Raw genomic sequence first — 16,178 nt, 5'->3', positions numbered from 1 at the left:
AAGATAACCCCTAAAGGTAGTTGTAATCTATGAGGTAGTTAAACCCCTGTAGTGCAGACAGATGTCATTGTGGCAAGGATCCGTGAGGATATTCATGGAGAATCTCCTGGCCTTTCCGGACGGAATGTTTAGTTCACTTTTGCATGTCTGGATTTGAAATTGGAAGTCTTTACTTTGACTTTGTCTGTGACAGACATTTCCCCAGAAGAGAGAGAGAGAGAGAGAGAGAGAGAGAGAGAGAGAGAGAGAGAGAGAGAGAGAGAGAACTTGGACTATGGTTTATTCTTGTTTGTCTCTGAGGATCGTGGGACTACTCTTCTGTTTGATGATGATGCAGTTGGATCAACACTAGGCCCTGATCTGGGTCCATTGGCTAATGTGAAGATGTTCTCATCTGACAGGAACTTAGTTCTGACAACAATTTGTCCATCAAACTATTCCAAACAGCAGTTCGTTGGTTATTCAAAAGTTAGAAAGGTCTGGCCGAATCATTGATTCCAAGACTTAATGGGGACACTCAGAGGTGAGCCAACCAAGAATAAGAAACTAACTCAGGTTCCTAATTCTCTGAGAGCTCTGGGCATTTGAGTAATTAGGTCTCTTGATTACGATATGTGGAGACCTTGGTGCCAAGAAGTAAATCTGCGTTTCCCAGCTATGTAGTCTCTCACCTCTCTATGCTGTAACCACAGTTGCTGAAAACCATGGTCGCTTGGCTATGTACTAATGTGCTGGGTTAGATTTTTAACTGCTTGCTCAAGCTATGTTTCCTCTTTCTTGATATAGTTTATGGGTTAGGAGATGGCTGCAGAGACTGAGGAGAAGGGAGGGGAAAAGTCCAGAGGGCAATGATAGTGAGACGTAGGAAGTTCTTAAAAGAGACAGTACATGGTAGAATGAGAAAATGAGTGTAAACTTTTCCAGCTGTGAAAAAGTAGGTGTAAAAAGTAAGATGGTCTGAGTTGAGTTGGTGAAAGTCTTCTTTTGCCTATTCCACACATCCTCCTTCGGGTTCCGAATCCAGCCAAGGCTGGACCCCAACCATTTGCATTTCTCAGATGGGTAAAAATGTTGAACATGTTAAAAGTATGTTTCTCGGCCATCGTTTTATCTCTTGAATATTCTCTGATGAGTTCCTTGCCCCAATTTAATTGGGTTTTTTTTGAATATTTAGTTTATTTTGTGTAGGGTTTTGTTCTTTGTATATTCTAGATATTAATCCTGTGTCAGATCTATGGCTTGGGAAAATTATTTCCTATTCTGTAGCTTGTCTATTTGTTTGGACAATGCTATCATTTGCTGTAAAAAAGCTTTTAATTTCCATGAGGTACCATTTATCGTTGTTACTCTTAATTCCTACACTTCCTGGATATTGTTCAGAAAGTTGTTTCCTGTGCTGTAAGTTCAAGTGTATTCTTAAGTTCTTTATAAGCTTCGAGGATTTCATGCTGAGGTCTTTGATAGATAAAATTTGTGATTTTGTGTAGGGTGAAAAACAAGGGTCTAGCTTTATTCTTCTATACTCAGGTATCCAGTTCCACAAGAGCCATTTGTTGAATATGCTATTTGTTCTCCAGCATGTAGTTTTTGCCTCTTTGGGAAAAACAAAGGAAAGAAAGAAGCAAAAGAAAAAAAAGAAAGGAGAAAAGGTGCTGTAGATGTACTTGGTTTTATGTGGGTCATCAGGTCATCCATTGACCAGTGTTTCTGTTTTCATGTCATGTCATGTCATGTCATGTCATGTCATGTCATGCTCTTCTTCTTGCTATGACTCTTCAGTATAACTTAAATCAGGGGTGGTCAAACTTCCATTTGCTCTGCTACTGTTAAAGATTTTCTTGGTTACTCTGGAGATGGTTTGTGTTTGTTTGTTTGTTTTGTTTTGTCTTATTTTTGTTGTATGTGTGTTTCCACATGAAATTTAAGTAAATTTCAATGTATGTAAATAATTGTAGTTGATTTTTATTTGGATAAATCTTTAGAGAGATTCTGGTAGGATGGCCATTTTCAATATTACTCAAACAAATCCTTGAGTGTAGGAATTCACGTCCTAAGTTAGATTGATTTCAAGATATACGTTTTTAGGGTATGGTGAGTTGGATTTTCTTTCTATATATATTTTTTTTCTTGGTGTTGAAGAAGCAGAGGCAAAAAGATCATGAGTTCACCCTCCTCCTCTTCATCCTTTGACTCCCCGATCTCCTCTTCTTTCCTACTCTTTGTAGTAATTAAGATAGAATTTAGAACCTTGACCAAGCTTTGAACCCCAGGCAAGGCTTCAATTTGTGATTCTCTTGACTCAAACTCCCAGGAAGATCACTCTGCCATCCTGTGTCCCCAACATGGCCGCTTCCGAACATTTGACACAATGATGCAAAGCTGGGCTTGCAGAGCAGTGCTTGTAGAATGATCAAAGAGTGGGCTATGAAGAATGAGTATTACCTTCAAGGTTATCATCTTTGAGAAAGGACCACATGTACCAAATTGTCATAGTCAGTGTTCTTCTGCTAAGAAGAGAAAATGACCATCACATCTCTTATAAAGGTAAGTATTTAATTGGGTCTTGCTTTCAGTTTCATAGATTTAGGCCCTTGTTGTTAGGTCAGGGAGCATAGCAGTAGGCAGGCAGACATTGCAGGAAGAGAGACGGGAGGGGTCAGGGGAGGGGGAGAGAGACTGGGCCTAGCTTGTCTTTCTGAAATCCCAAAGTGCACCCTGAGTGACATACTTCCCTTAATATGACTACACCTACTTTTACAAGGCCACACCTCCTAATCCCTCTTAAACAGCAGCACTCCTTAATTACCAAGCATTTAAGTTTATGAGCCTTTGGGGCTTATTCCTATTCAAACCAGTACTCATACCTATGGTTCTAGAGTATAGCTTTTTAAACTATCAAGGAACTGATTGTGAATATGGTGGTTTGAAGGAAAGTAGCCCCCATAGGCCCATAGGGAGTGGTACTTTTAGGAGATGTGGGACTGTTGGAGAAAATATGTCACTGGGGTTGGCTCTGAGGTCTCAGGGTCAAGCAGGCCTAATGTAGCACTCTTTTCCTACTGTCTGCTGATTGGGATGCAGGGCTCTAGGCTACCTCTCTAGCACCACATCTGCCTGTGTGCCACCATGTTTCCCGCCATATTGATAATGGACTGAACCTCTGAAACTGTAAACCAGCCCCAATTAAATGTTTTCCTTCCTATGAGTTGCAGTGGTCATGGTGTCTCTTTACAGCAATAGAACACTAACAAGACATATCATGAAACAGTTGGCTGTTTTTGCTTTTGGATGTGCAGTGAGAAAAAAAAAATTACTTCAAAATGAAATTCCAGAGAAGATGTTTCTGGAAACTCTTGCCTTCACAGGTCTTCACTTCAACCTTGCTTGTTCTGAGCTTGCAGCATGTGTGAGCACTCTGCAATGCATATGCATTCACACCCCCTAGATGGAGCAAAAGCTTCCTGAGAGCACTCAGCTGACATTTGAGGCTGGTATGATGAGTGATGGTCATACTAAGGGTTCTGCCTTCCCAGAAGCACAAGGGGAAGCCTATGAAAATGGACTATTCATACTTTCCTGTCATTTCTCAGAATTTCAGTGTATACTTAATATACCCCTGGATTGAATGTTTGTACAGGGCTTGATTTTTTTTTTTATAGAAAACTCAACTTTGATTTGTTTATTTGAATTTCATTTTTAAAAAAATATCACCAAATGAATTTGGGCCATAAGAGTGCGATGAAGTTCCTACCTATTTCCAAAATGTCTCTAAATAGTACTCCTGCTATTTCAAACTACCTATTTATGCAAACTGGCATTCTCAGAATTGATGATTACAAAATCAAAATATCAATCAAGTCTGACAAAAATGCTCTAGGTCTTATAGTATCAAGTGCTCAGCAAAGATTTAGTTCTTTGTGTTAAAAAAATAAACACATACATCTTATTATGCAAATTTGCTCCATTTTAATAAACAGTAAAATTATATGCATACCAAAGAATTGTGATAAAATAAATTTCTCTGATTTATCATCAGTGAATTTTTGATTCACATGCTTATTTTATACTCCTGTATACCTGAGAAACCCTGGTCTGGAGCTGGCTTTCTTACACTTGTATCACAGTCATAGTTTATTCTAATAGGCTTATTTATGGGTCTGTCACTTCTACCATATCACAACACTGTGAAAGCAAGACTCATATATTATTAACTTGGATTTCTCTTTGATTAAAATGATCATGTGATGCCTACTAGGACTTACTGATTATTCATAGAATAAATAAGCGAGTGGGGTCTCTACCTTTAAGAAGGTTGTTCTTTGTTTTGTCAGTTGTTATTTCTGGAGCAACTAGAAGGTGTCCTATTCAGAAATCCTTACCTGAGGAGGGGCTAAGAACTCTAAGTATTTAATGGTTGCTAAGAAAGGGAGTCAAATGCCTCAGTGGTGTAGCCACTGGTGCATTGCCCTTGTTCAAGAAAACAATCTCCGACCATACTCTTGTAGGCAACTCCAACTGAGTGAAGTTGCTCACATACAAGAAAAGACACAAAAGTAGGAGGGGAACTTGTTGGTGCTCTTATATATTCAATGGGAGAGAAGGGGTAAGAAAACCTGACAGTGGGATTATGATCAAGTACACTATCAGTATGTGAAACCATGAGAGAAAAAACAAATGCTTAAGAATACGCTTTATCCATATCCATATCCAAGCTGTCCATCCATGGGACTTGACTAATCAAGCATGTTCATCTGAATGTCCCATTGATGAATTCAGGTGTTTCCCCATAGATCAAACAGAAACTCTAAAGTCATAAAACACAGTAAGTTCCTAAGTGCTAACTTGGAAATGAGCTGAAAGGGTCCATTGAAATTATAACTACATCAGAAAATTGCAATATGCTTTAGTCAAGGTCTTGGAGGAAAACTCCACTGGCAGCATGAGGAAGCAAAGATTTTGCTTTTGCACCGAGGATGACCCACGACGCTATGAGAATCATTTTCCTTTTGCTTGGGTCTCACTCTAAGTTCAGCTTCTTACAGACCTATCACATGTCATACTCATTGTCAGTATATGTTTGTTCAAAGAAAAGCCATTTACTTTATTCTGTGATACAGATGCCTGGATCATATACCAATATCATATTTTTAGAGCCTTGACTTCCTAGCTCATGGACAAGTTCACAGCCTCCCCTTAAGGCTTAGTTTATTCTGTATTTCAACTGGATAAAGAAGCTCATTTATTCCATTCTTAGTCATTGTTCATGGTTTTCACCTCCTGACATTTTCTGCCTGCAAATCCCTACTTGCAGAAGTGACAACCATCTCTCAAGGCCCAACTGAAGTCCTTCACAGATGTTAGCCCTCCTCTCTTTAAATCATGAAGAGAAAAATAGAAGAGAAAGAAACCAACACAAAAACAAACATCTATTCTGTTTCCTGTTTCATCTCATTGTTATTGGCACAGATTTGCTCAGGCAAAGCCTCTATCTTGATTATGTCTCTATGCCTTATATGCAGCCTTAACGAGCAAGCTGTTCATTGTGGGATCTCAATACATATTCTGATGAAGCCTTTTCCCACCAAGGCTGATATAAATAGCACAAACCTGATTAACTGACTGCATACTCACATTAAAGTGAAGTAGATTATAATGAGTTGAAATGTTATTTGGATCAACTCTCCCACCAAAAACAATGAAAACTGTTAGATTAAAAAGATATCTTTTAAAAATGACTTCAGAACTGGAAGTCTGAAATGACAGAGGGGAAGGTCATGATAAAGTTTTTATTGGGTGTGTAAGGTGGGGTTCTACAGAGACAGGGAAACTGAGTATCAAAAGAAGAAGATTTCATGGTCTTCTGTTGCCATTCATTTATACTATACACTTGGGCATTGTTCTACCTCCTAGTGTCATAGAACAAGGTCCTTCCCCAGAACTTAGGAAAGGATAAACATGAAGCTGTATCAAGATTGTGGTGGTTTGTATATGCTTGGCCCAGGGAGTGGCACTATTAGGAGGTATGGACTTGTTGGAGTGGATGTATCACTGTGGGTTTGTTCTTTAATTCCCTCATTCTAGCTGTCTGGAAGATAGTCTTCTCCTAGCAGTCTTCAGATAAAGAAGTAGAACTCTCAGCTCCATCTACATCATGCCTGCCTGGATATTGCCATTCTCTGGCATTGGTGATAATGGACTGAACCTCTGAACCCGTAAACCAGCCCCAATTAAATGTTGTCCTTATAAGAGTTGCCTTGGTCATGGTATCTGTTCATAGCAGTAAAACCCTAACTAAGACAGAAACTGTTCTCCCTGTCTCTCTGTCTGTCTCTGTCTCTATGAATCTCTGTCTTTGTGTTTCTCTCTCTCTCTCTCTCTCTCTCTCTCTCTCTCTCTCTCTCTCTCTCTTTCATTCCCAGAACATGGAATCACAGCATTGGAAAGTCTACAATGTTGAAAGAGTGGAGAACAACCTGGTCTCCGAGGAGTTAGAGTATTTCTGTAGTCCTGCCATTATACGGATACAACTTGAGACTATAATATCCCATCTGAGATAAGGAGTCGCTGACTCGCACCCCTTTTGAAAAGGCTCCAGTACACAGGACACAGTCACCCCAAAACACAGGGAACCTTCCACGATCACATTTCAATCTCAATGATCAGGGCACAGCCAAAGCAACAGCAGTCAGGAACCACAGCAGCAGGAGTGAGAGGCAGCAGAAATGTGTAACACGGTGAGGCCCTGGACAACGGCTGTTAGATCACAAGACAGATCATAAAGCTACTGGTTCTCCTGGTTTTACCAAAATAAATAAATAAATAAAGAAAGAAAGAAAGAAAGAAAGAAAGAAAGAAAGAAAGAGAGAAAGAAAGGAAGGAAGTATAATACCTACTGGAAATAAGTAGCTGTGCCAGCTGACAGAATAAACTAAAAGAAACTCCTAGAAATGAGAACTGTATCATTTGAAATTATTTAAAAAAATGTTTTTTCCATGGGGAGACAAATAAAGTATTGAAGGACACACCAAAAGGTACTCTGAACTCAGCTCAAGAAGATAAAAATGCAGGAGGGAAGAGGGAGGGAGGGGAGGAGAAAGAAAAAAGAAGGGGGAGAGGGGGAGGGAGAGAAGAAAGTTAAGAATTTGGAGAATACTGTAAGAAATTTTTAACATGGTTTAGCTGAAACTTAGACTAAAAATGAGAGACTATAAAAAGGGCTACATCGGAAAACAAGGAAGACATCTAGACTGTATTGAGAACTATAGTGAGTGCAGAATCCACCACTGGTCCCGCTCTCCACTTAGGTGAAGTGAGTATGCAGGAAACAAGGTGCAGGTAGAAAGCAGATGGCTCCTTTCGCTGTAGAATCTGATTTCCATTCTATTCACTTTCTCTCCTAGGTGTTGAGATCGATGCAATTTATAGGTTCCTTCTGTTATGAAAGGCTGACACTAGGTGATCAGTTACTGTTTGGTCTTCTGACTCAAAACCCTCACATAAAAGTCCTCTGCTTCCTTCTTAGGGTCACTGAGGAACCAAAGCCAGGTGATCCTATGCATGTTTCAGGATTAATTGTGACTAGAACATTGCTGTCAAATTGACATGTTCATATGAGAATCCTAATCGCTTGTAAGGTGTAGCAGCTGAGTTTGGGGTTGGGTTCTGCTCAGAAGTGCAAAGATTTGATGTTCTGCTTGCTACCTCTGGGACTGCAACAAGAAGACGGGACTCCCACAGGAAGGGCGTCCTTACTGAACACTGGATCTATTAGTGCCTACCAATCCAGTATTTTGAACTTTCCAGACTCTAAAATCATGAGAGCTTAGTGTTCATTGTTTAAGATGTGTCATCAGTGGCATGCTGTTAGAACAACCCTAAGTGGAAAAGACAGACAGAAACTGAAAACACTTCTGTGAGAAAAAAGTTTGCCAAATGTGGACTGTGGGATCCATCAGAACATTCTGTGAGATGACCCATCCAACAGCAGTACGGAGGAGACACAGAAGAAGATGGGGTCTGGAAATACTCATGGATGTCCTGAAAGGTACACGAGTCCCAGATGGATAGCTGCTCTATTATTTTGCCACGAACTTTTTCTCTTCAGGAAAGCTTGCATAACAGTATTTTCTTAAGTTTATACCCTATTTCTAGGCAGGCATGGTGGTACAGGCCTTTAATACTAGCACTAAGGAGGCAGAGACAGATTGTTTTCTGTAAAACAATCAAGACAGCATGGTCTACATAGCAAGATGGTCCAGGCCAGAGAGGATTATGCAGTAAGACTCCATCTATAGCTGTCTGTATGTCTGCCTATCTGTCTGTTTGTCTAATATATACACATTTTCTATTCTACAAATGTGTCACACAATTCATATAAAATTAATATAGTCCAATGTCTTAACTATACTGCTGCCTTCTATATTTTGCACCAAATAAAATACTATAATATATTAATTAATTATCTTTTGAAGATTTATTTATTTTAATTTTATTCATATGAGTCTTTTGCCTGCATGTATGTGCATCACGTGTGGTGCTTAGTGTTGGTGAAGACCAGGAACCTCAAAATCTCTGAAATGAGAATTACAGATGGTAATGGGTTGCCATGTAGGTACTGGGAACTGAACCTGGTTCCTGTGGGAGAGTAGACTATCTTCTTAACCGCGGAATCATCTTTTCAGCCCCAAATACTGACATACAGTATTGGCAAATACAAAGGCAGGTGACTAGTAATTAGAGCTGCTGCAACTCTTTCCTTCTGCTTAACTCCTTCCTTTCATTCAAGGACTCCCAACTCAACGAACTTGAGTAACTCTGGCAGCTACTAAGTGCCACACAGAACTGGCCCTCTGGGTCAGAGCTGCCTCTAACTCTGTCTTATCATTCACATTCCAACATGGCTCTGACAGACTATGGCACAACATATTCTCTAGATCACTTAGGGTAGCTTCTCCAGGCCTGGTAGAGGAGAGGACAGGCTTTTCCTCAGAAGCAGAGAGAACACTGGGACTCAGCTAAGGGGTGTAAGGGAAATTCGGAATCTTAATCATAAACCTTTTCCAGAATAAAACCACAGCATCTTTAATCAAGGCCTGGCAACCATTGTATCATTTCTCCTAGGCTCTAGTTGGTAAAGGCAGCAATCCCACTAGGCCTTTAATACTTGGTTAGAAATGAATCCAAGAAATTGACTAGCAAGACAATTCATGCGGTACAAACACAGATCTGTAATTCTCTTCCCCATTACCACAGAACAGTTAGCCCCTACCCAGAATTCGCTTTGAAGACAATGTGTGCTTGGAAGAAACTAGGCGCACTGAAAATGCAGCCAGAAGTAATAAATAAGGACTGCCAGAAAAAGAGAAAGTCAATGAATTTCTTCTACAAATCAAATGCATTGTCAGTTTGTGACAATCCCGAAGGTTGGATTGGAGGTTTACAATTAGTGAGTTAACCTTTGTCAGCAATGGAAAAGTGAGTTTCCTTTCACCTTTGTATGATTAAACAGCTGAGAGAATTGTATCTCCCGGTATGAGGAGATTTAAAATGACAAAGCAAATGCTTTAGTATGGAATTAATCTCTCCAGTCCTTCCCACAGCCCCATGGGACTCAGCTCCTGCAGGATTCTTCTCCCTCAGCAGGACAAAGATCTTCTTCTTAGCAGCCAAGCCCAGTCAGGCTGGCATCGTCCCACCTTCTACCTTCCCTGTAGAACTTATTCAAAGGGAAGACAAAGGCTCTGTGAGGGGCTGCCCAGTGCCCAGCTCAATGTGGTGTTTTATGTTCCCTCAAATATTATCTCAACCTTATTGTAGCCAAAAATTAAAAACAAAACAAAGCCCTAGAACAGATTTGTGAAGCAATTTAGAATCCAAAATGACTAAGATATTTTTTTTAATTTATTCTTAATTAGTTTGTAAACTGGACCTTACTGAGACTCCAAAATCAGTAAGCCACTTGCAGACAAAGACGATTTCAATTATGAAGAGCGTGCCAAATGCGGTCCTTTGTTCTTCGTAAATTTCGTACCTTTAAAAGACATCTCTTAGCTGGAGGTGCTATTCTATATTAAAAGAGGATTGCGCGGCAAACACGACCAGTGACTGCAGAGCAAAGAGCCATTATTTTATCACCTGCCAAATATAAACTAGCTCGTTATGGTTCCCTCCCACCAGGCCACCGCTTTCCCTATCATCTATCAGACCAATGGGCTAAGGCAGGTTCGTTCCTTATGGCCTGGAGTCCTCCCTGATCATGGCTGACAGACAGTCTACCTACCCTTTCTTGCACCTCATGGTAGATGTCATGTTTGGGCAGCTGGGCTATGCTCTCGAGGTTTCTTGAGGCTCCTGCTGTGGCTGCCATATCTCTATGGCCTGTGATGGCTTCCTTCAGGTATAATAAAGCGATTCTGCAAATCTCACTTTGCAATAACCACAGGAACAGAAATTGCATTAAGCTGATTAGGTGTAGTCATAAGAAGTATTCAGAAAGGTTAGCTGGATATGGTGAATGTCGTAGTTAGACTAAGATAAAATATCACTTCGTTAGCTCAGAGTGTTTTCTCATTGGTAACACCCTATATTAAGGTGCCATTTATGAACAGTTTATTATTATTTATTAATGTGTGAGGCCCGTTAGAGAACACAAGATAACAACTTAAATCCATGTATTAAAGATGCCCATACATGGTTTAATACGATTTACGTCTTATAATATTCTTTAAAGCAGCCTCCCATAGTCTCATCCGTTAAACATTTATTACTAATGCATTTTATAACATGTTTTATAATGCATTATTTGGGAAAGTAGCAGCATTTAGTGATTATTTCATAAATAAGAATAAAGCACTTATAAATGGCACCTTAATTTAGAGCGTTACCTTCACATTACCAGAGAACTGCTCACTATCTATCTCATTCGGGAATCTTCTCTAAATGCAGTGTTTAATAAAACAGACACTACATTCTATTTTCCCCCTATCTGATTAAAAGGTTACTGAGTCATTTTTTCCATCTGCTTTCAGATGGATGCTGGTAGCTCAGGGGCTTCGGGGTGAAGTCTTGATGAAACCACACATTCGCTTCAAGGCGATTTCTGAAAAGACGGTAGCGAAACCGAGGACGACCTACCACGTTAGGGAGAGCTTGCTGCTTGGGGTCTTTGTAAAATTCAAGTTTTCGGCCAGAGAGAACAATCCAGGAAGTAGACCAGTTTTTCCTTAGGGGAGAAAAAGATGAGTGCATTATGAGTAGAAAGAACATCCAACAGCCATGTCAGGGACTGTGTGGTGAGTGCAGGCTAATTTTTAATGAAATTTTCTAGAAATCTATTCAAACCTGGTAAGTGGTAAAAAAAATTTCAGATAATAATAAGAACACTCCAGAATTTAAAAACCCGTGATGCATAAATAAAATTTCCTCCTCTTGTAAATCCGCCTTGATACTCTTTCACTAGCCAATGCCTATATTTTGTGTATCCACTCATGTTCCTCTTCCGAGGATGGAAGCTGTAAGGTAGAAGCGTGGGAGGCCACCCTATCTCTCTTTTTCATCGATGTAGTGCATCTCAGAATCTGACAGACCGACCACCTCACCCATCACTCTTTAAATCAAAATGATCTTGACCCTCACTAGCAATCAAAGAATTACAAGGACAAGAGAGGCCTGCTTTCTCCTCGCTCCCATGAAAGTGCCAAGGATTAAAAGAGCCAACTTGGAGATCCATTGTTTCACATCATCTCTTCTGGAGTGCAGTTTAACAACATAGTTTCATAAAGTTTCGAAAGTTTATACGGAGCTTTTGCCTAGGCTTGCCCATTTCTACAAATGTAAATTTATCTTAAATGAGTTCCAGATTTCCAAAGCTCCGAATATTAATGAGAATGGTACATGACTTGGTAATTCTGCTGCTAACGTACAAACAAGCAGACAGACAGACAAAGCCAGGACACAAAATACAATTGTACATTGGAAGAATGACCCCTGTGTTTAAGAACACTGACGTGGGAAGATTTCAACATTGACCATAATTTATACTTTACTCCATGCTATGCAATTTACCTAGGACTGTTTTCACCCAGCACATCTCCTTCTGATTCTGATTATTAATTCCATCCATCAGAAGTCCAAATATTGCTGCCCTCAAAGTATATCCATGTCATGTAAGAAGATGAATTTAAAAAAATACATTCTTCCACTTCCATTGCCTTCATTAAAATACAAAGCCCCAGGCAAAGAAATCATTTCAATGTTATTGGGATATTTTCAGAGCCTAGCACAGAGGCCTGGAGAGTCTAGGAACTAACTGGACATTTATTTAACCAATGAACACATTGGCTGGCAAGAGTCTCTATGTAACCGTAGTTAAACAAAGTGAGGAGAGCTTTATCCTTCCCTTTGTGTTTCTTAGTTGTACAATTGAACACACTGTTGTTTCTATAGCTTTTTCAGTGTCAACAAATGTTTCTTTCATAGGTGGCAAAACCATCAATAAGACTGTCACGCATAAGTTTCTACCCAATAAATTATATTGTTACAATTTTCTCAAGTTTAACCTTTATGTAAACATAATTGCATTGACTTTTACAAAAAGTGATGAAGAAAAGGTTTCAAAAAATCCCACAGTCAGATGAATAAAAATCCATACAAAATATGCCAATGTGACGTATTATCATGTACCCATATGCACCAGTTTTGTGTGAGTTCTTTCTACTTTGCCTATGGAATCGAGAATTTTCATTACAAAGACAGTGTTGATTTGGTATGACTAATGATGGCAAAAAGAGTGGGTGGCTCGTAATTCCTGAAGATTTCCTTTTTCAAAAGTTTTATTTATCTTTAGTTGATGTGTATTCATGATATGCCAGGATGTATATGCATATACATTGTGCCTGCAGAGCCAGAAGAGGGTGTCAGAACTTGAGTAAAGTATAGTGTGGGCAACCACATTGGTGTTGCTAACCAAGCATGGTCCTCTGGAAAAGTAGTCAGTGCTCCTAAGAACTGAGACTTCTCTCCAGACTCTTGAAGCTTTCTTTTTTCTCTTCCTTCCTTTCTTCCTTCCTTCCTTCCTTCCCTTCCTTTTTTATTCATTAGATTTATTTATTTATTTTATGTGAGAACACTGTCAGTCATACCAGAAGAAGACATCAGATCCTACTACAGATGGTTGTGACCCCGTGGTTGCTGGGAATTGAACTCAGGACCTCTGGAAAGCAGTCAGTGCTCTTAAGCACTGAGCCATCTTTTCAGCCCTCACCCCTTCCCCCAAGGGTTTTTTAATCATACATTATTGCATTTTTAAAAAAAAGAACAGATTAAACAAACATGCAGGAAACACATTCAGAATTTCATTATATGTGACACCATGCTGTCGGACACACTTTTCTTCAGACGTGCGTCTTCTGACTTCAGTCAGTGCCTCAATCAAAGTATTAAATGTCAGAGAAAACTTAGCATTTTCTGTCTGGATCAGCACACATTCGTTTTTTCTAGATACCGGCTGTATTTAGGTGAATAAAACCTGTAGTAACCTTCCCTTTATGCCGTATCGGCTGACTCCAAAAGGAAGAGTGAGAGGTATTAGAGTACCAGGGCCACTGGCTAAGTCTAGTCAACTCTGTCACAGTCCTCTTGACCATGCGTGATCAGAGTGCGAGGCATCCTAACGCATGGCGAACCCATATTTAACCCACCTGCTATGCCTCTCACTACAATTTCTGGCAGGCTGCTCGTACACCGTATTTGCTCCCTATCTATAGAAGTTCCTAGAGAAATGGTTCTGGTTTGAATCTGTTTCAGATGTTGATCATTTATAGAACTTGCTGAAAAAAACACTTCTATTCTTTCAACTTCTAACTGGAGCGGGTTAGGCAGGAAGTCCATATATTTCGGTTACGTCATCCTTCTGTTGTAGGACTTTCCATGTATCCCTGCGAGGTAAACTAGAAGGACAAGCACCGGTGCCTGAGGACAAAAATTTGGGAAGCCTAGCCACGTGACTGTGGGTAATACCTATGTCTGTTGCTTGGCTTTGTCACTCTCGAACATCATCTTCATCGTATCGGAATGAAGAGGAAAGCTGAATCCTTCAGCGTGCAAATTATTTCATGTCATAACAAACAATAAAAGGCAGTAGATAAAGTTAAGACCCCCTTTCACTCCAATTTCTCTTATGACATCTTTTAAAAAATATCAGTGGCATATTTATTTTGAGCAATTAGTAAAAGTTTAATAGTCTAGCCAAAGTTTACACTCTTAGGACAAAAAGAACAAAGCTACTAACATCCCCATGTGCTCATCCAGAAAACTCGTCCCAGAGCTTTTATTAGATGACCTACTTATGACCACATGAGCATTTAAGGCCAAGTCCAATTTCTCTTAAAACCGACCTTGTCATATATGTAATCTAGGTCCTTACACTGTATTTTTAAAAAAGACTTAAACAGTGCTAAGTTGACTGAGGATATTGTCGATGTTGGCAACACAATCTTGGTTGACTTCACTTTCTTAACCATTTGTAGTTTCTGAGAACCAGTCATCCATTTGGGCTTTCTTACTACATTTCCTTATTCTTTTGAAGAGCATTAATCATCGTAGCAGCCCCCAACTAGAGAGTTGAGATTCTTCCCTCCTTCTGAAACCTGTCAATACTCGGAGCTATCATGTTGCTTTGGCTCCCACTTGGTACACAGAATGCCAACTGCTTTTTCACATACATCGTATATTTTAACAATTTATTCAATAATGTTACCACACGTTTCATGCCACACAATTCTCAGAGCAGACGAGAAAAGTAAAGATGGTAAGGAAAAGATAAAAGTAGAGTGAGGCAGACCTCAAAGATTTATATCACTGACTAGAAGATAGACCTTAAAGATTGGAAAGAATCCATTCCTCTTAGTAGCTCTTCGAGGTAAATGAGGTGTCAGTATAACTGAGGAGAAAAATGAAGCTGACTGAGACTGTGTCCTCCCTAAGGGCACACAGCCATGAGGAAGAGATTTAGGGATTCACCTCCGAAGCCCACCCCCCATTCTGAAGGATCAGCTGTCTCTGGGACCATGCACCTTCCTCTTATGCATACTCTATGCCGAACCTCATGGCAGGAGTCAGGAGGAGAGAACGTGCTCTTGGAAAAGCATGAGACCTCTTTCTCCTAGAAGCAGTGCTGCCTGTATTAGTGATTCAAGCCTTCTGTGCCACCTTCTGCAGGCCAAGTGTGTTCCTACACCAGTGGGGAGCAGCCTGTCTTCATAAAAACACTGGGACATGGAGAAGAGTTTTAACCCTTTCATGAGTCCTTCCTTCCTTCCTTCCTTCTTTCCTTCCTTCCTTCCTTCCTTCCTTTTCACAAAAGGACAAAATTTAAGCTGTAAGAAAACATATCCCGGGGGTTGGGGATTTAGCTCAGTGGTAGAGCGCTTGCCTAGGAAGCGCAAGGCCCTGGGTTCAGTCCCCAGCTCCGAAAAAAAGAACAAAAAAAAAAAAAAAAAAAAAAAAAAAGAAAACATATCCCTTAGGAAATCAGGAGTCAGTAGCCCCTGGAATGAGCAGATCCCCACCCATACTTCCAGGTAGTCAGTGAAGAATTACAGCTAGTCTTTCAGTGCAGAAAATAGATCCGTGGGCAAGAAATGAAAACATGTCTTACATTTTGATGAATCACATGACATCTAATAGGATGAGAGGGTCTAACTATAATTCCAAAGCCAGACAGACCTAAATTCGTATCTGAAAAACCGATTTTGATACAGGCAATTGGTGAGGTATTTTAGGCAAGTGGAAAACTTCTCATAACTTACTAAAAGCAAGTTGTGAGTTGTAAAGTGGAAGAAATGGAAGAATGTGAAACAAAGCAAAACCAAAACAATAAAAGCCCCTGGCACAGGCAGCAGCTTGACATTCTACCAAATGGACACCGGATGGCAGCACAGAATAACAGCAGCATGAACCTGCTTGACTGGAGGATGGAAATGACCCTTGAAACTGTCATCAGCTTCCTAAGGGTCTAGGGCCTCCGACATGCTATTTCCTCTTCATGCCACAACTTTGTATCTTGCCCTCTGCCCCATGTTCTTTACATATACATGAGAAGCCAGCAAATCCAGAGGCACTGATTGTTAAGATGACCTCATCAACTCCTGGTTCTCTTGGTGTCACCTACCTCGGTTACC

At 40.1% G+C, this 16,178-nt stretch overlaps 1 protein-coding gene across 5 annotated transcripts in view; it reads right to left on the bottom strand.

Annotated features, from left to right (window-relative positions):
- Arhgap15 (Rho GTPase activating protein 15) overlaps nt 1-16,178 on the bottom strand; it is a 619,269-nt gene that overhangs the window by 484,461 nt on the left and 118,630 nt on the right. For all 5 annotated transcript variants that reach the window (XM_063283268.1, XM_017591542.3, XM_017591541.3 and 2 more), the window contains exon 5: nt 11,134-11,221. In XM_063283268.1, coding sequence (XP_063139338.1) covers nt 11,134-11,221 — 88 coding nt within the window. The remainder of the gene's footprint in view (nt 1-11,133; nt 11,222-16,178) is intronic.

The sequence above is a fragment of the Rattus norvegicus genome, chromosome 3, assembly GCF_036323735.1.
Source record: "Rattus norvegicus strain BN/NHsdMcwi chromosome 3, GRCr8, whole genome shotgun sequence".
NCBI classification, from domain to species: domain Eukaryota; kingdom Metazoa; phylum Chordata; class Mammalia; order Rodentia; family Muridae; genus Rattus; species Rattus norvegicus.
This window is presented reverse-complemented; position numbering and strand designations above follow the sequence as displayed.